Below are 23,208 nucleotides of genomic sequence, written 5' to 3' on the forward strand. Positions count from 1 at the left end.
CTATACAGAGCAAACAAAGACCTCCATTTTTGAAAGGTCTCACCCACAAGTTCACTCATAGGAAACCAACTACACAATGGGCGAGATGGGCATTCTTGGTACTAGCAGAAGAGGGAGCTGCTAGGGATGGAATGAGTTTTGGCCACGCCATGTGGTTTGCTTTGATTAGCCTGTTCCTTTGGACTGTTTGCCAGGCAACCAGAGGATGTTCTCGACAGAAGCAGTTTCATAAAATGGTTTCTCTCTCTCCAATGCATACTGCACAGAAACCGAACAAGCGTTTATCTGATGGAGTTTTGATCTTTTATGAACAACGGGGATGGTTTGGACATGGATCGCTGCCATTTTTCATTCCATAACAATCATCCCATTCTGCACTGTGCAAAGCTGAACAGCATCACAGTCTAAAGAAAAATAACAATAAACCCACCTTTGTATATAACTCCAGGGTAATTTACAAACAAAGTCAGTAAACAAAAGTTGAAACAGGCCCTTTTAAATATAAAGTGGGCATGATCTCCACAAAGCATGATGTACAGGAAGCTATATGTCACACTGTTTTTCTTCATCTCTTCCAATGAGGATACACTCAGCATGTACATTTTCTTCATGCTAGATGGTCCTTGGGCCTACTCTGCAGCTTCCAGCTACATCAGACACCACTGCAATAGTGGACACAAACATATTTTACCAGCAGTAACGTGGTATCTTTGGGATCTGAACCCCAGATACATAGGGATAAGTTTGTCTGACCAGGGAGGCACGTAACAAACCAGCAACTGTGGGTATGTGTGCCATTGCCATCTATGGGACAGAATCTGAAATCTTCAAGCATGTATCATAGTACCTATATTGCTAAAAGCAGACAGAGATTTTCCTTTAGTTCAAGAGATTGGGGCCTATGCTGTGGAAGCAGAAGGCTCTGAGTTCTATCCCTGCTACTAATATGAAGGTTTGAGTGGCCATAGTCCATAGAAAGGATTTAGTTTAAGATTTCTTTGAGCACTGTTAATACTGATTAGATTATTACCTAAGAATTAATACCACCTACTGTACTTGCTATCACTTTAAACTAAGATTAGCACAGTATTTCAGACCTTTAATCTTTATGGTTAAAGAACATTAGGCGGGCTGGTTTATCAGCATCCTTATTAGATTAAGAGATATTGAGAGATTGTGGATAGATAGTGAAATAGCACAGATTTTTCTTATGCTTCAGGCCTGTATGTTTTTAAATACCAAGAAGCTTGCATTTTTGGCATATTTTGTTGAACAAAAGCAGATACAGAGACTTTGGCAGCCTGGGGAGGTAGAAAGGTGAGTGGCAAGCAGATGCTGCATAGGACGATCTCCTTTTTCATTTGGGGATTATTAACTCACAGCACCACAATGGATTTACTCAGCAGGATGTCATGTTTGTTGATTCTTACATAAGGGTTATTTGCTGTGACGACCAAAAAACCTCATTTATAAAGTGCTTTCCCCTTCCTAATGAACACATGGAAAGGTTCAGCAGTTTAGTTCAGATTTAAAATGCATTTAGGGGAGGCCCATGATTTTCAAGAGTCAGGAGGGATTTTGAGATGCCTGAAAGGGGCCTGATTTTCAGAGGATGAATGCTCAATGTTTTCTGAAAATTACGCTCCTTTGGGGTGTCTCAAGTGGAGCAGCTAAAAATTGAAGCATCCTCCTAAAAAAAAAAAAAAAAAAGACCCCCAAAACCCACCAGTGGTCACTTTGGAAAATTGTGGCCAGCATATTTAAATTAATTCCATTTTTATAAACCTCAAGACACATTTGGATTAAGTTTCAGAGTAACAGCCGTGTTAGTCTGTATTCGCAAAAAGAAAAGGAGGACTTGTGGCACCTTAGAGACTAACCAATTTATTTGAGCATGAGCTTTCGTGAGATACAGCTCACTTCAGTGAGCTGTAGCTCACGAAAGCTCATGCTCAAATAATTTGGATTAAGGATTTGTTTACAAGGAGAAATTGGCCAGCAAAGCTATAGTGGAATAATTTTCCACTAGTGCTATTCCAGAGTAACTCCCACATGCACACTCAATTACAGGATAAAAGTGACTGTATTTGGAGTAATTATTCAGGAATCAAATAACTTATTCCAGAATTGTGCCTACATGGGAAGTTATTCTGGCATAGTTTATTCCAGTGGTTCTCAAACTTTTTTCCCCAAGGGCCACTTGAAAATTGCGGACCACTTAATGATCTTTCCAAATGTTTTTTGTACCATTAGCTAACTATTGTAAAGCGCTTTGGATAAAAGTGCTATATAAAAAAAAACCTTAATAATAATAAACGGTTTTTTGTTCTACATATAAAAGCACACAACTCATATTTTAATATCAGTAGTTTTACCTTTCTAATGCGATGGATGTGCCTGCTCTCCTCCACCGCAGCAGCCCCCGAGCTGGGGCTGGGAAGGAGAGGGGTCTCTGCCCCGTCACAGCAGCCATGGAGCCAAGGCTGGGAAGAAAGGCCGTTTCTCCCCGGCGGCCACAGCTCTGGAGCTGGGTAAAGTCGCCTCTTTCTCTGGCCACCGCAGCCCTGCACGTCCCAAATTCCCCCAATCCCTCTTCTCACCCCATTGCCCCTCCCACCTACCCCCTCTTCACCCCAAGGCCACCACCTCACCTTACATGTGCGTCTTCACCAGGGTCCAGGCACCTAATTAGTGGAGTCACGCCTGTGTGGCTCCACTTACTAGGCGGGTGGCCCTTCATTCTCTCGTGTGCAGCCGCCCAGATGCGCACCTTAGAGCAGAGGTGGGCAAACTACGGCCCGCGGGCCACATCCAGCCCGCAGGACCATTGTGCCCAGCCCCTGAGCTCCTGGCCGGAGAGGCTCACCCCCACCGCCTCAGCTCACTGTGTCGCCGGGCGCCATGCTCTGGGCAGTGGGGCTGGGAGCTCCTGGGGCTGCACAGCTGCAGAGCCTGACCTGACCCGGTGCGCTGTGCTGCACGGCATGGTTGCCTGTCCTGGTGCAGCTGTGCCACCAGCCACTGGTGCTCCAGGCAGTGCGGTAAGGGGGCAGGGAGTGGGGGAGGGGGCTGGATAGAGGGCAGGGGAGTTCGGGGGGTGGTCAGGGGCCAGGGGTGTGGATAGAGGTCAGGGTGGTCAGAGGGCAGGGAACAGGGGGGTTGAATGGGGGCAGAGGTTCCGAGAGCAGTCAGGGAGCAGGGGGGGGTGGATGGGGCAGGGGTCCGGGGGGGCATTCAGGAATGAGAGGAGGGGTTGGATGGGGTGGCAGGGGGCAGTCAGGGGTGGGGGTTCTGGGGGCAGTCAGGGAGAAGAGGTGGTTGGATGGGGCAGGGGTCCCAGCGGGACAGTCTGGGGGGGTGGGGGTTGGATGGGGACCGTGGGGTACAGTTAGGGGTGGGAGGTCCGGGGGCGGTAAGGGGACAGAGAGCAGGGGGGTGGATGGGGTAGGAGTCCCACAGGGGCCATCAGGGAACAGTGGGGTTGGATGGGGCAGGATTCCTGAGGGGGCCATCAGGAGGCGAGAAGCAGCGGGGGTTGGATAGGGGATGGGGGCCAGGCCACGCCTGGCTGTTTGGAGAGGCACAGACTCCCCTAACCGGCCCTCCATACAATTTCTGAAACCCGATATGGCCTTCAGGCCAAAAAGTTTGCTCGCCCCTGCCTTAGAGGGAACTATCCATGGACCACCTGAATGGAGCTCACGGAGTTTGAGAACCTCTGGTTTATTCCAGTATAACTATGCCAATGTCCCCACGTAGACAAGCCGTTAGTTACAATTTTGGGTAAGATTCATGATTTTTTTCCATTTTTGCAAACTGGGTCACACCCAGCCCATGCTATCGCAGTGAAAACACTTCTGAATATAATGGACAGTGTTAAAGAATGAGTTGGGGGCATAGTGCTGCAGGATCCCACATGACAAACATCTGAGTGATAACAACAACTGGTGGGGATACACTTACAGTAATTGTCAGATAACGATCCTGTGAAGTCCATTTAACTAAACCAAACCATTAACCGAGTAAAGCAAATATGCATCGAGTTACCAAAGACCTGTTGTGTGTGCAAAATACATTTCATACTCTCAGGATCCACAGATTAATTCTACCATGTGCTTGTTGCTTTTGAACCTGCCATGACACTAAAGTCCTAAAAGCTCTGAAAGTTCCATAACACAAACAAGGTCACGTTTCTGCATCAGTTCAGTCAAAAAATCCAGTGCGTGCACACGCGTACACACACACACAGAGTTGTCCACATTGAGGGATTTTCCAGGCCACAAGAGTTTCGTAAACTGCAAGCAGGGTTTAGGATGGCTGGTATTAAGGAAATGAAGACAACTACCCTCATTAAACTGATCTGACAAAAGAGAGATGACTAGTGGCCTTCAAGGAGACATTTACAAATGATTTCCCAGCCAGAGAGTTGAGGCATATGAGCACTGAGAGTACAGGTCTCACGAGCTTCTTAATGGAAGATGTTTGTGTTCAGTAACAAGTAACAGCAGACAGAGCAAGTGAACGCTGTCTGGGTTTTATATGAATTACAGAAGGAGCCATGCTGCAAACTTTTGAACTGGATCTGGATTTGCAATAAGTGTTTGGATCAGCGATTTTCGTTTGGGCCCGAGTTTAGTTTAGTTTTCTTGTGTAAAACTGACACAAACAGAAAATAACTTTGCAGTCATTCCTGAACAGATAGAGTTAACTGAAAGACTTGAGTATCAAACAGCACCACTGTGGCATATTTATCTACACAAAAGATCATTCAGTTTATTCTCTCTCTCTCTCTCTCTCTCTCTCACACACACACACACGCAATTAAACAGAGATTCCTTTAATGCAACTAACTCAAACATTCCCGCTCTCACTGAAATCAGCAAAAAGCAAAGTGACAAATTCGAATAAGAAAATCAGGCTATAACTGGAACTCCAGATCCCAGTCTATCAATCGAATTCTTATTGCAGTATTATTATTAGTTTGTGGTAGCACCTGAGATGTGCTACGTGCTCGGCAACACCCAGAATTTTGACACTGACTGGACATACAAGGCATCCTAAGGGGCTGCATCTCAAATCTGTATAATCCAGCATATGTACTAAGTGTTCATGACCTTATTAGTCACACAAACGTATCTTCTCTTGATGATAAATGGAAATTACACGAGCCCTAAAAATCTGGGAAGAAGGGATGGCCTAGACTAGAGGTTAACTCATTGGCTTGGGAATTCAGGCAACCTAGATTGAGTTCTTGTCTCAGCCACAGACTTCCTTTGAGCTAGGAACAGAACCTCTCCGTGCTGCAGTTCCCCATCTATATACTGGGGATGACAATACTTTCCTATCTCCCAGGGGCACTCAGGCACTACATAGCAAGCTTTTACCTTCACCCTCCAGTGGGGTAACGAAAGGGAGTGTGTCACCTCACTCCAGGATGACTCCTATCCGCCCCTTTGGGCATCCCTGTTGAACGCCTCCACACACAGGAGTCTTAGAGAAGTCAAACACAAGGCTTGTCTTCACTGCAACAGTTAGCTTGAGTTACTTCACTCGAGAGAGCCTAGCTCTATTCAGAGAAGCCACATGCAAAACACCACTCGTGGTATGTCTATCTTAGAGCTGGAAGATATAATTTCCAGCTCAAGGAGACATACCTGCATTAGCTATCAAGACAGTGTGGGTATGTCTTCTTGAGCTGGAAATTACACTTTCCAGCTCAGGGTTAGACATACCTTTGAGCTGCATGGAACAATTGGAGTATCAGAGGGACTGGATTAACAGCTGAGTTGTGCTAACTCAAGCTGTCACCAGGGGTGCTGGAACAATCTGCATAGTGGGGGTACTGAGAGCCACTGAACCAAACTATAAACCTTGCATATGATAGAAACCACTTCAAGCCAGGGAGAGTAGCAGCACCCCTAGTTCCAGCACCTATGGCTGTAGCCGCATCCCCACTGCATTACTACCTCGACTGGCAGCCCCACTCCGACTTCAACCCACACCAGACCAGCTAACTCGAGTTTAAAGCACCATGAAACTCAAGCTAGAAATTGTGTGTCTAGATGGGAGTCAGGTTAGGCGCTAACTCAAATTATACCTTAAGCTAACACTGCAAAGACCAGCCCACGGTCTTTTTGGATGCCTAGCCCAACATCTGAATTGTATTGTCAATGGACATGCGTGTTTGATAGCTAAATCCAGCTCTCAAGAACCCAAACTACATCACAGAACACAGCAAGGAGCTGGCCCTTGCAAACAGTGGTGATCAATATCTCATTATACCTTTGCGTTCCAGTGTACCCCTCGAAGTACTGCAATATTCAGTAGCATCATGTGTGGATTTTTCACCCAGTCACTGCAAACTTGTTTACCAGCTGTGGGAAACTGATGGTTTGAAATCCACTTAAACACACAAGAGTTTTGGCACAAATCTATGAAGTTCCACGGTTCAGCATTCACTGCCATTGAAGGGTTTCTTCCCCCCCATGACAATGGAAATTGTACTGATCTTTTAAAATTAAATACACAAAATGCTGGACTCTGATGTGAGCACAGAATATTAGCCTGTCCTCAAAAAGGGCCTATGATACACATAGGGATATGCAACGAATGCTGAAGGTCACAGCGCTGTTTCTAGTTTGAGTGCTTCTTGAAAATCACCACCTGCCCTAGAAGCTGCATCAATGTCCACCCCAAATCCAAACAGGCAGATGGGGTACCCAGGCAACCATAAGGAAAAAAGAGAACCACAGACATTTATATTATCGAATTGGCTGGGCTCAGAATCGGTCCTGCTTCATTAATACGATACCATTGCCCTCCTGATTCTTCCTACAGTGTCATTTAAATATAAACAAAGTCAGCATGTGCAGACCTTCTAAAAAACAAAACTTCATCTTTCCTGAATTCACTTTCACATGTTTGTGACAAACAAGTTACTGTTCCTGAAAAAACAGCCAGCTGCCAAATGCAAGACAATCCTCCGTTCCACAGTTCAGAACAGTCGTTGCTGTAATACAAAGAAAATAGAGGAAGTCTGAGTTTTGTCTCTCTTTGATACAAGGCAGGGTTGAGTTACATGCTGCTCAATAGCACCAGGTGTACTTCAGATGGGTCACTGCACTGTAATCCCCAGCATGAACTTTTGTGTATTAAATCACTTCACTGGGAAGCCCTGTGTGCTCAGAAATAGCAGCTAGAAAAGGGGGGTGACTCCAATGCCACATCCAAGAATGAGATATCACAAGAAGCCATGTGTCCTGGAAACCTGCACAGCGGTATTTGGGTCAGTATCCAGGGTAGGGGCTCACTGGGTCATTTTCAGCCCCAAGTGGCGTTTACATTTAAATTTGATACCAAAACTGGTGATCTTCAGAACTTGGCTGGGACATTGTTACAGAGCAACATCCAAATCAAAACCATCCCTTTGTGTACACACACAGCGCCCTGCAGTCCCACTACATGGCATTCAAGACATAAAAAACGACTATGACGACATTTGGCTACAGCCCTCCCGCTGGGCATTCAGGGTGACTAGACCATACCGCCCTGTTTTGTCCCTTCAGGGAAGGGGTTGGAAGAGGCGGGGCAGGGGTGAGGCCTCATGGAAGGGGTGGAGTGGGGGCGGCACCAGGGCAGTGGGGGGTGCGGGGTCAGTGGTGTGGCCCTCGGGCCAATGTACTCGTCCTCATGTGGCCCTCATGGTCATTTGAGTTTGAGACCCCTGGTCTACACTGCAATAAAAAACCCCAGTGCACCAAGTCTCAGAGCAAGGGTCAATTGACTCGGACTCAGGCTCCAGGACTAAAAATAGTGTACTGTAAAAATAGTGTAGCCATTTGGGCTCGGGATAGAGCCCACAGTCTAAGATCCATCCCCCTCCTAGGGTCTCTGAGCCCAGGCTCCAGCCCGAGCCTGAACATTTGCACTACAATTTTATTGCCCTGCAACCTGAGCCCCATGGCCATCCGTGACCATGCCCGGGGTCTTTTACTGCAGTGCAGACATACACAAGTGGGACACGTGTTTGACACCCACACACTGGACTGATCTACCCAAAGATATTGAACCAGCAAAATATCCAACACTAATAGGTCACCAGCATTTAATTATGTTTTACTCTCCATCCTTAGCATTCTACCCCTTGGAAGCAAAAAAAAAAAATTATTTTCTCCTCTATCAATTTTTGTCCTTTTCCATTTTGACAAAAGTTTCCTCCTCCTGCTCCTGTTTTGAATGGATCAGATGTTAGCACGGCTGTTTTGGTTCAACAAGAACAGCTTGAATTATCACACCCTCCCTCCCCCATGCTGAAGCCTCACTGACTGACGTGAAAGGGCCAGCTTTGTGTCAGGGATATTTGTTAAGAGTAAGCCATGTGAAAAATGAAATGATCTAAAAAACCGTGGCTGCACGCTCTACCGTGGCCTGCTGGGCTTGGTCATTCCAGCCAGAAACAAGTCACAGCAGGAGGGAGACAGAGCGAGGCAACATCAGGACTGGGAAGAAAAGTCTAGCCTTGTTCCAAGTTCTACCAGATAGGAATGAGCAGATTCAGTTGGTCAACAGATAAGACTGAGGGCAGGCAAGGTTATAATGACCCAGTCTGCTGTTAAATTTCTAGCCCTTACCTTTGTGATAATAACCTGTCTGCCTGGGCATGCAGTTGCAACCTTGAACAACAGCTGAGAGGCATAATCTGCCCAAGTCATCTCCATTGTCATCATGAGGTTCAAGTGCCAACATACGATTTAAATGCCAATCCTGTCAAATATTACACTGTTACTGAGCATTTTAGTATAAATAACCAGTTGATGGGGGTCATGGGAGGAGTTTAGGATTAAGGGCAGAACTTGGACAGGGGACCATCACTTTCCCCCTCCAATCTGACCCCAATACAGGCTATTTTAAAACTTGTGCTCCTCAGGGGGACTTAGAAATTCCACACTGGGATACTCTGATTGGATATTTATTTGCCTGTGTGACATTTTTTGCACCTAAGTTTTAAAGAGAGACGTCAAGTCATTGGTATAACAGTGGCTCTGCAAACAAGCTAACAGAATTCTAGCACGGAAGAGGCTGTGCTAATGGCTGACTAGTGTAACCTACCTGGATCCTGAAGCCTAAGAGTATGTGCACATCAGCTGCCCCTAACAAGCCTGATCTGAGTTCTTAGTGCCTATCACGCATGGGGGGGTTTGAGGGATTCTGACATCCTGTGGAGGAGCAAACATTTTACATTTTCTTTTGTATGTGATTACGATTTATAACAATGAGCTTATTGTTAAGTTTGTTATAATGACTATTAATAGTGTTACAGTAACAGCTAGAGCAACAGTTCTCAACTCGGGGGGGTGAGGGGAAGTCAAGCTTTCCAGGGAGCCTGGCAAGCCTTCTAATTCACAATGAAGACATGGCCGGGCCAAATTTGCACGAATGGCGTTGTGACACCATGTCTGAGTGGTAAGGGGTGTTTCTCGCTATTGTAAGGGGAGGCTCTAAGTGAAAAAAATGCTAAGGTGGGACATGATTCAAGAAGGTTGAGAGGCCCCAACTGAGATCAGGTGCTAGGCACTGTACAGACACATAAGAGACAGGCCCTGTCCAACAGAAGCTTCCCAGCTAAAGAGAGACAAGCCAGACAAAGGTGGGAAGTGAAACAGAGGCACAGAGAGGAGAAGTAACTTGCTTGAAGTCAAACAGCAGAGCCAGGGCTAGAACGCAGATCTCTTGAGTCCCAGTAGATTAGCACGCTGGACTGGACCACTCGGCCTCATTCACACAAATGCAGAGAACCACAGGCTGACCAAAGGCATCTAAAATGAATCCCCTCCAGGCCTCCGCATCGACACAACACACCATTGCTGACACAATATGTCATAACATCCTGGCAATCGAAGGACTGCGGCAGTAGGTCCCTTGCTGTACCACAGAGCCATCCTCTTCGGCTCGCCCCTTCCTTCCCCAGCCTCAATGGATGACAGCCATTTCACTGCATGTGCAAATGGGAGGAGGAACAACTACACAAGATTCAGAGGAGGGAAAAAAACTTTAAACACCCATTAATGAACCCTCACGCCATGCTTGAGACATTACGGGGGGAAACTGAGGCACGGAGCAGTGATCTCACACACACAGGGCCCAATCCTGAAAACTGCTGAGGATCTCTTGTCTGGTGCTGAGCTCCCCCAAACGGTAACAGGGTCTGATTCTACTGAAGCCAGTGGGAGCCTTTCCATATACGTTAAAGGACTGATCCAGCTCCCATTAGTATTGGGCCCACAAATGACAGTCAGTGGAAGAGCCAGGAGCAGAACCCCCACATTCTGACTCCCAGGCCCTCCTTGTAATCACTAGACTTCAATGGCTTCCCAAAGTGGCTTTAAAACAGCAAACTCCAGCAGCTAGTGAGAGAAATGGATGGTTCTTTTAGAATGTAAATGCAAGAAATGGATCCTAGGGCTTTTCAGGCCATTAAGTAACATAGAATTCTTTAAAATTACTGTTCTTGGCAATAAGGTCATTTTAACCTGAGTGCAGGCAAGTCATGTGGCCTGTATGGTCTGGGAGCTAACTCATGCCCTCCCTCCACACTCTCTATTCCCACTGATGTCAGTGCGGGAAACATATGCCCATTGAAGGTAGGATGACCAAAACGTAACTAAAAAGGGGGAATTAGCATTTTCGGCTCTTAATCAGAACGGTCAAAGAGATTTGTTTTCAAATAACCAACACGCTGCTGCAGCACAGAGCTGAATCAGTGTTAACTGAACCCCTGGCATGGCACCAGCATAAATAGTGCAGGGTCCCCAGACCATACATGCTGCTTCACCACACAGCCACACTAGCTGTAACCTGGCGCCCAATCCAATTCCTTGAAACAAAGAGATTTCAAAAGGCCTGCTGGGATATCTCTGGGACCCCGGTGGAATTATGGGACAAGAAAAGCTCAACACCCCTTAACTGCCAGAGAAACTCCCGTACAACGCTGGGGACAAACTGCACTGAAATGCAGTTTCAGTTCACTGGGCCGTAAGATGTTTATTTCTCCAAGTAGGTACCAATGTACAAATAGCTTTGTCTATACGTCTTCCTAAGTGAACACACACAGTAAGCTGCCCACACACTGATCCAGTGTCTAGAATGCAGTTTTGTTGTTCTGTTTTGGTTTAATTAATCTAATAACAGAAATTGGGGGCTGGGGGTGAAAATTTGCTGAGCCATCAAGTTTGTTCTCAATGTCTGGTTTAAATGGCTCAGTGTCCAATTCAAGAGGCAATGAGTTGAGCATAAACAGAGACTACTTGCAGAAAACGCCAAATTGCCCATTTGCCACAGATACCTAATCCCTTAAAACCGCACATGTGCTCACACACCCTCAGCAGGGACAAAGATATCCACATTGACAGCAGGTATCCCACTCCAAAATGCTTTATGTCTCAGCTGCTTCACCAAATAGCATGTTGCATCATTCCAGCATGCAAATGAGAACAAAACTAAGATTCCAGACAAAATTAAAGACTTCAGAAGAGGCACTCTGATTTTCCTGAGGGCCTCTATTCATCTCCCTGGATTGAATACTCAAGCCAAACCCGGACACAGCAAATTTCCCAGGTATGCATGATCCTGCAGGGGGTTATATTTTATTTATACCTCATCATCCTTGACTGGCCTTGAGCAGTCAGTTTGCTCCCATTCTAAAAACTGCTCAAACATTGTAGCAGTTTGTGTTCAAAACTCATCTCCGATCATTCCACTCCCTCGAAATAGAATTAGACTGTTAGTTTTATACTTGTACCTGCATTCAAGTAGTTCCTAGAGTTGGAGACACACTGCTGTTTTGTGCAGCAATTCTCAGTTCTGAGGTCACACAGTTTCCTGTGGTCATGAAATTGTCTACAGAATCCAAAATGTAAATTTTAAACTGTTGTCTAAGTCATGTTTCTAGTCCTTCTGGTTACAAAACAAAAAGCTCTTCCAAAATGTACATTACTGCAGTAAAGAGGGTTGTGGACTATAGAGCATTATGCAATATACTGTCTCTGAAGTTTTCATTAAGTATTCATTGTAGTTGATTGTATTTATTTAAAATGTATAGACATCAAATTTACATAAACTGAAAATAAAGGCAGATTTTATCTCTGTATGGCACAATGATCTTACCAACATTAACAAATGATTAAAGTCTTTGTGGGGGGTTGGTGAAAAAAATACAAAGGATTTTAGGGTTAGGGGAACAAAGCATTTTGGATACAGCATCAGAGGAAGGAAGTGGGTGGCTTTGTGACTGCAATGAAGGTGGGAAAGGGGTTGTCCAAGGGACTGACAGACAGAACTAGTGGGTTCTGTTTGCATTTCTGACTCACTGTGTGACCTTGAGCAAGTTGCCACATGTCTCACCTAATAATTCCCTGCCCTAGCAGGGGCTTCTGGCATTGGTTGGACCAGTCCCTCCTGTTTTCTCCCTGTGACACACAGCTTAGTCTCCTAAGGACTGACATGCAGTGGTCTAACTAAAGTATTTGGACTTAATGAGGGTTTCTAGATGAAATTAATGACCTATGATATGCAAGAGGTCAGGCTAGATAATCCTTTCTGGCCTTAAACTCCATGAATCTTCTCAGTTTCTGCATCTGTAAAATGGGGATAACACTGGCTAAATCTATTAATTTAATTTACATTAAGGACACTTTAATTCCAAATGAGAGTGCCTACACAAGGGTTTAATGTGTTTAACTAATTCATTTGGAATAAACACCTCTCGATAATTCAGATTAATTTTCCTGAGTGTCCCCATGTAGACGAGCGCTAAGTGCCTAGCTCTCTTGGCTGTAGAAAAGAGTTTGAAAATGTGAACCTAAAGGATCTGAAATTAGAAGACCAAAAAAACCCCCAAAGAGTTTTAAAATCTGCTGATATTCTGGAGCTTGACTCATGATTTTCAAGTGTTTGGGTCTGGCAATATAGGTTGCAGTAGACCAGAAGTTTGTATAATTGGCTTGGTGTGTTATAAGAGGAGTTTCACCTACTTCAGGCTGATACCGGACTCCATGGATCTTGTTTGGCAATTCCTATAATCCTAGAGCCTGATCCGAAGCCTGTCAGGGCAATGGGAGTTTTGAATGGACATTGGCTCAAGCCTCTGATTAATGCGCTATGTGTTGCCAGTATGGATCACAATAGTTTGAGACAGAAGCTGCTGGGCCAAATTCTGTTCTTATTTTCATCAGCATGGCACTGAAGGCAATGCAGTTACTCCAGATTTACACCAGCAAACAGGGCTTGGCACTTTCTGTCCAAACCACCATGACCTGAACGTCTGTGGAAAGAGGATTTTTTTTCCCTGCTGTTCTGTGAGGAGGCTGCAGACAGAGAGAGCAGGAGGGTATCTGACTTCCATATGCCTTCAGAGTGTGCAATTCTGTAAGGAGTGCACTGAATGGTAAGGATTAACTATATCAGATTCTTCCAAGAGCATCTAATGAGTAAGACAATTAAATCAGCCTCTCAACTGTCTATAGAAATCACCCATGAAACTAGCTAAAACAGGATTGATTCAATACCTTTCTGTATTGCTTGGAATGCATCAAACCAGGTCTTTTCTGGAAATGGAATCCAGCCCCGGATTATCTCCCCCTTCAAAAAGTCACGCTCCAGATAGCAGGAGTATAGACGGAGAGGCCCTTATCGGGGATGTGTGAGCTGAATCAAGGTCCTGTTCAAATAGTAAAAAGGTTCTTAATAGTACCAGTAAACATTTGGCTTCCGGGATTAGAGGCAGATATACAAAATTCTCTGGAGAGCATCATCACATCCAATCAGGGGCTGGATTTAGACTCCATCACGTGACCTTCATTCAAACCATTTTAGTCACACCCACAATAATATTTTTTTAAAAAAACTTAATTGATCTATTCTCTTCTGTGCGTCTCCTTGTGACGATGCTGCTGCCACCGTCTTTGTTGCCTGACCATCCTAGCTCCCCTTTTTAAGCCTTTTGCCATTATAAATGTAGTTCAGTCCAAGCAACTGGACTCCCAAATAGGACTGTGATCTGAATAGTATCAATCCATGCCCAGGCTATGCTGTCTCTACAAGCATGCAGACAATTGCTTCCTGTACCATCCATGCTGTACAGTCCCCACGCTGCTTATGAGACTCAGATTCCCCCCAAACATGGACATGTCCCCCAAACACAGAGAACTGAGAGGAAGAGCATCCCAGCTGCAATGCGAATGCACAGGGTTATCATGTATATAGTTAGGGGTGACCTATGTTTTTGGCGGGGTGGGACTGCATTGTCTGTAGTGTAATACTGCTCTGCAGTTTTCTTTCTGCTCCTCTGTAGGTTCACACACACACTTGTTAAACTGTTTGGCACAAGCATGTAAAAAGGAAGAATTATTAGGGAATACATTTTGAACCTAATTTAATGTATTTGGCCACTACATATTTATCTACCTACCTCATTTCAGAGGCCCATGAAGCAGTAACTGTTAAAAGCAATTTTCTTTAGGTTTAGCTAATGTAATGTGCTGGTACATATCTGAATCAAATTGCAAATAATCCATAGGTAGCTGGATTGGCATTCCAGTATTCAATACCTTCCTTGACAAAAGAATGGAGACATGTAGGTATGACTAAGTGCAACAATCAGTGTTAAACTTATTAGTGCCAGAAGCATTTGGGGCTTGAACCTGAGAGATGCTTCGTAGCACCCTCAGCTCCCACCGACTTCAGCAGGATGCTGAGCACCCGTGCAAGATTGTGCTATTAAGGTGGTCTCCATTAAGAGAGACCCGAGGAAGAAATGACCAGTAAATGTCTCAAGCACTGCCAGTATGTTGTCAAGAACTGTCACTAGATTTAACCTAAATCCATTCTGCAAGTGTGAATGAATATCCTTTAACAGAGAACAAAAGGATGCTCCAGAAGGCCTGAAGCAAAACAAAAAGAAAAAACAAAACAAAACCTTTGCTAGAAACAACAGCAGCTTCTGGCTCCTCGGCATGGGGATCTAATCTCTCTAGATTCATCTGTGTGCAACACCCAAACTTAACATTACTGGCCTGGGAGCTATGAAGCCTGTATGGAGATAAGAATTAGCCCCTTGTGTGAACCAATCAACTTCAGAAGACATGGCTATTCCTTTTTTGCATTCGGCAGTAGTTGGATAGTTTCTGGTTTTGTTTGGAACCCCTTCCTAGAGAATTACTAGACTGACATCATCAGGCAGCCTCTGTGCTGATTTCTTAGAGTCTAATGAAAAGGAAGAGTACGCTAAATGAACCTAACAGCTAAACAAGCTGAAATGCCAGCACTTACCTTGGAGACATCCAGAATAGACACGGTTGGTTCCAATTATTTAAGCATAATTCCCTATCAAGAACACATTCTTCATTCCTTGCATTCCCTTTGTCCATCGCATCACAAAATCAACCTAGAGGCAAAAGAAATTCGCTCTCCCCACTTCATGACCAGAATGTACTCTGACAGATGCCAGACAACCTTTCGGGAGCATGCAAAGTATTTGCAGGTTCTTTACATTGTTATTAATGCAGTTGCAGATAAAATAAAGAGAAACAAAGATTACCCATGAAGGCAGAGAGACGTGCAGCACAAGTCCTACAGAGAAGTTAGATGGGCGATGGGTTTACTCTCTTCTGGCTCCACGCAGGCATAGCCCATTAATGTTAATGGGACTCAGATGCATGCATTTACAGACTTCTCAGTATGGAATCAATAAGAGCATAAAACTATAAGTATCCATTAGAAGCCAGTTGCACTTGTAGAAAGAAAACTGAAGACAGCATAGCTACCTGTCCCCCACCCTGCCCCTTGGATAGCTCAAACCTTTGCTAAGATCTGTCCAACTCCTACAAAGTTCATGACACGTAATTTTAAAATGAAACTTTTGCCACAGTTCATAGCAGAAATGCTCAGACTGCAGCCTGCAGAGTCCTAATCTGCAGCCCTCTCCATGGGAGTCCTAACGTTATTCTCTCCCCTCTGTAAGCGGTCATGTACTTGTGAAAGGCATCTGAGAGACAGCCCTGAAGATCAGACAGCACTGGGACAGCCCAAGCTTCTCCGCAGCATCTGACAAAGGAGCCACAAACTGACCCAAAGGGAGTGACCGTGTTGTTCAGTCTCCACGACTCAGTCAGTCTTTAGCTTCTGTGCCCAAAGCTCCAATAAAGGAACCAAGCAGTGCCCACTGTGGGGGCAGTTTCTCTAGATTCACAGATGTTAAGACCAGAAGAAACCGTTATGATCATCAGGTCTGACCCTCTGCATAACGCAGGCTGGAGAAACCTCACTCAGCAATTCCTGCATCAAATCCATCGTACCTTCTGTTTGACCTACAGCATCTCTTTTAGCAAGATGTGATGGGTAACTGTCACTAAAAGAGACAAACTGAGACTATCAACTCATAGTATGCAGGCCACTGACCATGCACCAGAAAGTAATGACCCACTTTCCACCACTACTGTCCTGGGCCCACTTGGAACCTTCAGCTCAGAGCAAACACCTCCGCATCCCATTACCCTCATCCTTGAGCCTCACAGTCTCCCTGGTTTATAAAACTTTCAGTACAGCCCACAGAGACTAATTATTCGAACAGGCTGGAGCCTAAGCTGGCTATTCCTTACTAATGGCTCTGAAGGCCTGGGGTTATTTTGTTTTCATTCCTTGTGGGCAGCACCATTGAGCAACATCTTATCAAGACTCACAAGCAAATATGAGGGTCCTGCGCATTAATTTTTTATTTAAAAATAAGGTAGGTGAGTTTATATGCAAATTAGGTGCAATTCTCAGGCTTCTGGCAAGTTTCCTGTGCTGCCTAGGTACGCCTGCCTCCCCTCAGTTCCTGGCAGTAGGGCTGGGCCCCAAATGCAAACACTTTGGATCCAAATGGAAGACATGCCAGAGCACGTGGTGTTTGGGTCTTGAATTTGGGGTCTGCACATTCTAAAAAAACAGGGCCCATTTGCAAAATGTGGATCTAGTCTGGGTTCAGACTCTGACCCCTCCCAAAGTTCAGGACACAGGGGTTAGTTTGAGCACCATCTCTGTCAGGCACTGGAGCGCCCAGCACCTGCCAAAGCTCTGAACATATTCATTTCCCCCTTTTTCTCCTTGCTAAAAGTTCTCTAATCCCAAAGAGGATTGAAAGGCCATAAAATGCCTTGTAAATGAACCCTAGGGCCAGCTGACAGGAGATTGCAGCATGAAAGGAGAGGCTTTCCTCATTCACAGAGTTACTTTAACGCTCTTTTGAGCGAATGAAAAACACACTGAAATGCAAACATTTCTATTCGCAGCAGCCTTCACCTGTTCCACCAGCTGTGAAAGTTGTGTGGACCCCATTCATCATTGCTGCTCATTCATTCCTGCAGCTCCAGAATGCTAGAGCAAAGGGAGACTGTCTGGGGGCAGGCTGGGGCAGAGACAGGTTTGTCAGACCCAGAAATTTTACAAGCTACAAGAAATTTGAAAATTAACTCCGGAGCTTTAGACACACAGACTTCCCTAGCTGCTTGCAGGCCCACTTGGCATCTCCTTTTGGTAGACGATGGGAAACAAGAAAACAGGTTAGTGGTGATCTCCTCCCTGCTGTATCAGCAACATGCAGAGCTGGATTTCCAGCCTGCTTTTCAGTCACATTTTTGTGGTGGATTTTCATACCCTCCCCATTGTTCCAACGTCTGGGGGGTGGACTGGTGAGGGAGAGAAGGACGATCAAGATAGCAAAAGGAGAGTCACGTTTTAAGGCTGTGGTTTTCAAAGAAGCCTAAGAGAGTTAGGTGCCCATCTTCCATTGGCTTTCAGTAATATTTAGGCACCTAAATCCCTTAGGCACCTTTGAAAATCCCAGCCTTCAAGACTGTAGACACACCAACACTCCACGCCCACAGGAATCACAAAGCCAGAGCATTTAAGGCTATGAGCCATCTAAGGCAGTGGTTTTCAAACTTTTTTTCTGGTGAACCAGCTGAAGAAAATTGTTGATGCCCACAACCCAACTGAGCTGGGGATAAGGGATTTGAGGTATGTGAGGGGCTCAGGGCTGGGCAGACGGTTTGGGTGCGGGGGTGAGGGCTGGGAATGAGGGGTTCAGGGTGTGGGAGGGGGCTTTGGGCTATGGCAGAGGGTTGGGGTGCAGGAAGGGGTCAGGGCTCTGCATCCTCAGGCCCTGACCCCCTCCAGGCTGGTGAGTGCAATCCACGCTCCACGCAAGGCCGGGCCCTGCTGCTGAGGTGGCTGACAAAAGTTTAAGTCAATGCCAGCTGGAGGGGAGGAGGGCGGGATTTTGTGGCACTCTGGCACCACTAGGCACCAGAGCAAGGCCAATCTCAGCAGGAAAAGGAGGGGAACATTTTGTATCATGGTGTAGGTTTGTTTAAGTCCCATTAGTTGCTGGGGTAACCAGGGTAGGTACCACAGCACCAGCTCTCCCAGCTGCTGTCCCAGGGCCCCATCCATGCTCAGTGGGTGCCTACAAGACCATCCCAACAGCTCCTCTCCGAGCTAGGAAGGCACACTGATGAAGAGACAACATTCCTGCCAGCAAGAGGCAGTTCTGGCTGCTAGATTCTGGAGTGCAGTGGGGGTGCCCTCTCATAATACCCATGCAAAGAGAGAGCAGGGCAGGCAGGGAGTGAGAGAAAGGGATGGCTAGCCCCTCCCGGTGTCCCACACTCCTACCGCCAGTGGTGAGGTAGCGGGCAGGGGGGTGGCATGTGTACAGGATCAAAGCAAAGAAATAGGGAGTGTGCGGCCCAGCCTTGCTACAAGCTGCATCACTGCTGTTACAGCTGCCTGATGAGCACGTGGCTGGCTCCACAGTCCTGTTCGGTCCCATTCCCACCAGGCATGGAGGAACAGTTCTGAGAAGCGACTATTTCAGCAGCTCACTAGGGATCACCATGCTGTGCGTGAAGCCAAGGACAGCATGCCCTTTGCAGCTAAATGCTGCCTGCCCAGATCTGGGGAAGAGGTAGCAGTCCATCTGGCAGCAGGGAAACGATAACCAGCACAACACCTGAGGCCGTTTACAGCCTGTGGCTGCTGCATACCCAAGATCACCAGCCAGATCCTTCCCCACCTACCTCCCACCCTTTATTTCCTCTCTGCACCACTGCAGTCCCATACAGTCATTCCCCCACTGACCCCATGGGAGAAGTGCAGGTCAGAGTATTCCCCCACCTCTCCACCTTGGTCTTCTGAGCAACCTTGTTTTTAAACTTTGCAGACAAAGGTCAAACTCAGCACAAGACTGCATGCTGCATGTGTTGGGCCTGCTTTGGGGGCACATTCATCATGGCGACGGATGGCTGTGGCAGACAGAGGCACAAAAGAGCTGCTGTAAACAAGCACCAAACCCAGCTGAATGGCTGCATCAGGCCAGTTGTCATTGCTTATTAACCCTTTCGCACTGCAACACGCATGCTGGCTGCCTATGCTGAGACCCTGCACTGGCAGCTTGAAGGGGGTAGCAGCGGACAGGGATCTCTCTGATGCAGCTACATGTCCATGGACGATGGGTATTTCCCCCTTTCTCCTTACAGCCAGACCAACTATTATTCGCCCTCTGCTACAGGTTCAAAAATAGACTCAACATCAAGTGCTGGTAGCTAAAGAGGCATCTTTGACCCACTTCGCTCTCAATCACTGCAGCACCGTTCAAATGCCAGCACTTAGTGCAGACCGGGGGGGAGGAAAAGGGGAGGTGTATTTTGCCCCATAACTGGACCTGGTACTCCAGGAGCAGATTTGGATACTATTGAGCATAACAATACCTTCACAGCTAGGCCCGCTGAAGTCTATGGGACTAAACTAGAGGAAGGGAATCAGAACTGGGTTAATTTATCACTCCCACCTAGAGCAGAGAAAATATTGCAGAAAATAAATCATTGCAGTGAGAATTTGCTCCATTTGCTTTAACTGTGATCTCACCCTAATACTTAGACATCAGGAGGCTTTTAATGTTATTGAATTGTGAGAGACAGGTCCTAAAGCTAAACAACAACCCTGCTAATAGCCACATCTGTCTTCATCACCACATCACCCTCAGTAGAATTTTAAACACAACACGGAGGGCCAGATCCTCTGCTGGTGTAAATCAGTGTTGCTCCATGAACTCCAAAGCCACTTTATGCCAGCTACTGATTTGGACCAGAGTCTGATGAGATGACTGGGATTGGCAGCCCAGAAAAGATTTGCACTGACAGCGAAAAGCAAGTTAAATCCCAAGGTTTTTGCAATCTGCTCCAGGGGACAGTTGGTGGGAGCAGAGGGAGGTGCTATTCACCATCGAAGGAACAGAATTATCTACTACAAAGGTCCTGAACAAATCAGTGGCACTGAAGTGGGAACAGAGTCAGAGTCACTGAGCAGAGAGGGGCTCTTTGTGTGGCAAGCGCATGCAGATGTAGCTGCCTGAACCCCGGTTCTCGTTGCAAAGAGTCAATAAGACAAATATACATTGATAAAACCTCCCTGCCACTGAAATTCCACAAGGTTTTTTTTTTAAAAAACAACACTTCTATGGTCCCATCACTGCAGCAATCATTGTCTGGTTTCCCTCTCTTTTGCACAAGCATCACCTCAGACTAACTTGCTTTGCAATGACAAAGCAGATCTTTGTCAACTGTGGCCCCGATCCTGCAAAAAAGTCATATCGGAGCATGGGGCCTTTCTGTGCCTACACTGAACTCACCTAAAAAATGCTATTCTCTAAAGGGACAGAACCATACACAGAACTAATCAAAGCTAGTGAACACTGTCTTATGTTGAGGGAGGAATGAGAGGGTGGCAGATTTTAGGTTAAAACCAGCAATGTCCCCATCAAGGCAAACATTTGAGTTTATGTTTTTAATGAAATATGTAGTGAAAGGTTTCAGAGTAGCAGCTGTGTTAGTCTGTATCTGCAAAAAGAAAAGGAGGACTTGTGGCACCTTAGAGATTAACAAATTTATTTGAGCATAAGCTTTTGTGAGTTACAGCTCACTTCATCGGATGGATTCAGTGAAAAACTCTCTGTAGTGTTGAAAACAGCTAGTGGAGGGGCTGGCAGGCCCTAGAGATTCTCCATACCTGGGCTTATGCCTGGGATCACGAGCATTTGGAAAGGACCCGCTTTATATATTTTAAGGGAATTGTTTTAAAACAGAAACAATTTTTATACCTAAAAAGTTAGCCAAAATCTGCTTCAAATTAAAACACAGCAGCCAGGAGAAATCACAGACTGGAAACTATAGCCCTAAATGAAGGGCAGCTTGCACTTCCTTGAATTTTTAGGGTTGCACTGAACCCTGGCCCTAGTATTGCTAAATCACGTTCCCTACACATAGTGATGTGTTAACAGTATGCAGAATCTGAAGATCACACACCCACAGTGCAGGATATGAGTGAGGATACATAGCATGAAGGTCACCTGCAAATGATTCAACCCAAATTGCTACACTGACTCAGGATAATCAAAAACTGCCCTCCCCCTTCCAAGTTCCATCAGTCAGAAAGGTTCACTATCATAACACTGCAAAACCATTCTTGCATTATCTCATGACAACGCATTACTCCTGTCAGCCTGTCCTTCAGTGCCTACTGTGCATGTGGACGAGGGATGCTTTCATTCCCCGGGCAGCTTTTCTTCAAACACAAACACACCCACCCACCCTTGAGTGCCCTGTAATTGCACCACGACTGTCACCACAGTACAACACTTGTATTAAAAAAGAAATTCAAACCTTCGTTCTGTACACCCTGTGCAGGGGGGAAAAAAGCCTACTCAAATGAACCTATGTGGACGATTTAGTTGGGGATTGGTCCTGCTTTGAGCAGGGGGTGGGACTCAATGACCTCCTGAGGTCTCTTCCAACCCTGATACTCCATGATTCCATGTGCTGCAGACAGATGCAGTTACTAGATCAGTCACACAGGTACACATGCACGCAGAGCTGGGACTACAACCCGGTTCCTTCAGCTCCAAACATCTCACGTCTTAAGCTAAAGCAGAACCTTTAAAGCAAGTAGAAACAGCAGGTCCCTATCAACTCTGTAGATCCGCCTCCAGAGGGGGACAACTCTCTCATTCCAATATACTTGCTTTGCCTAGTAGCCCTCATGAGCCTGTTTATGCCAACACGAAGAACAAGCACAGAGGATTTCAAAACCAGGAGAACCCAGACTTAAGGCATTTTTCACCAGGTAACTTCAGTCGGCTTTGGGCCAGGCCCTAGATGAATCCAGGTCTCACCTTCCTTTGAGCCAGTAGTGGCTGCAGCTGCAGCTGTCCCCGAAGTCCGTCCCACAGGGCTGGAGTGTTTCCCTGCCCTGCCGGGGATTTTAAGTCCACTTGGCTTCAGCATGTTTGTCTCGCTCTGTATCTCAAGCTAGTAGCTGCCCGTCTCTTGGAGGGTTTTCCTACTGTCACCCAGTCAGGCTTCTAGATGATGGACCCCTTCTTCCATCGTCACAGACCTGGAGAAAAGAAGAGCACAAAGAAGTCAGACTCAGTTCAGAGAGCAAAGATGGTCTTGTGGTTAAGGCACTAGACTGGGACCCAGGAGATCTGAGCTCATTTCCCACCACCGTCACACATTCAGATTCACAGCATTTAAAGTCAGAAAGGACCATTAGATCATCTAGTCCAGCGGTTCTCAAATGGGGGTCCGCTGCCTCCTGGGAGTCCGCGAGCCCTTTCAGAGGGTCCACGGAGCTTCATGGCTGAAACCCGGTGCCCCGAGCCCCAGTGCTGAAGCCAGGAGTGGCATGGGGCTGAAGCCGGTGCCCTCCTGCCCCACAGCTGGGAGCAACATGGGGCTGAAGCTGGGAGCCCCAGCACCTGCCCCCGCCACTACTGAAGCTGGGAGCTGCACTGGGAGCCCCGCCTGCCTCTACACAGCCCCTAGACACCCTCTCCCTGCACCCCAAGCTGCCCACACACAGCCCCTAGCTACCCCCTGGCTACACACAGCCCCTAGCTACCCCCTCCCTGCGCCCCGAGCTACCCCCCTGCCCACACACAGCCCCTAGCTACCCCCTCCCTGCGCCCCGAGCTGCCCCCCTGGCCACACACAGCCCCTAGCTACCCCCTCCCTGCGCCCTGAGCTACCCCCCTGCCCACACACAGCCCCTAGCTACCCGTTCCCTGTGCCCCGAGCTACCCCCCTGGCCACACACAGCCCCTAGCTACCCCCTCCC

General features: G+C 46.6%; 1 protein-coding gene across 2 annotated transcripts in view; it reads right to left on the minus strand.

Annotated features, from left to right (window-relative positions):
- CLIP2 (CAP-Gly domain containing linker protein 2) overlaps positions 1–23,208 on the minus strand; it is a 122,674-nt gene that overhangs the window by 75,185 nt on the left and 24,281 nt on the right. For both annotated transcript variants that reach the window (XM_084651109.1, XM_084651108.1), the window contains exon 2: positions 22,262–22,485. In XM_084651109.1, the coding sequence (XP_084507235.1) occupies positions 22,262–22,373 (112 nt within the window). In that variant the 5' untranslated portion in view covers positions 22,374–22,485. The remainder of the gene's footprint in view (positions 1–22,261; positions 22,486–23,208) is intronic.

Source organism: Lepidochelys olivacea (assembly GCF_965140295.1).
Source record: "Lepidochelys olivacea isolate rLepOli2 genome assembly, chromosome: 17".
Taxonomy (NCBI): Eukaryota; Metazoa; Chordata; order Testudines; family Cheloniidae; genus Lepidochelys; species Lepidochelys olivacea.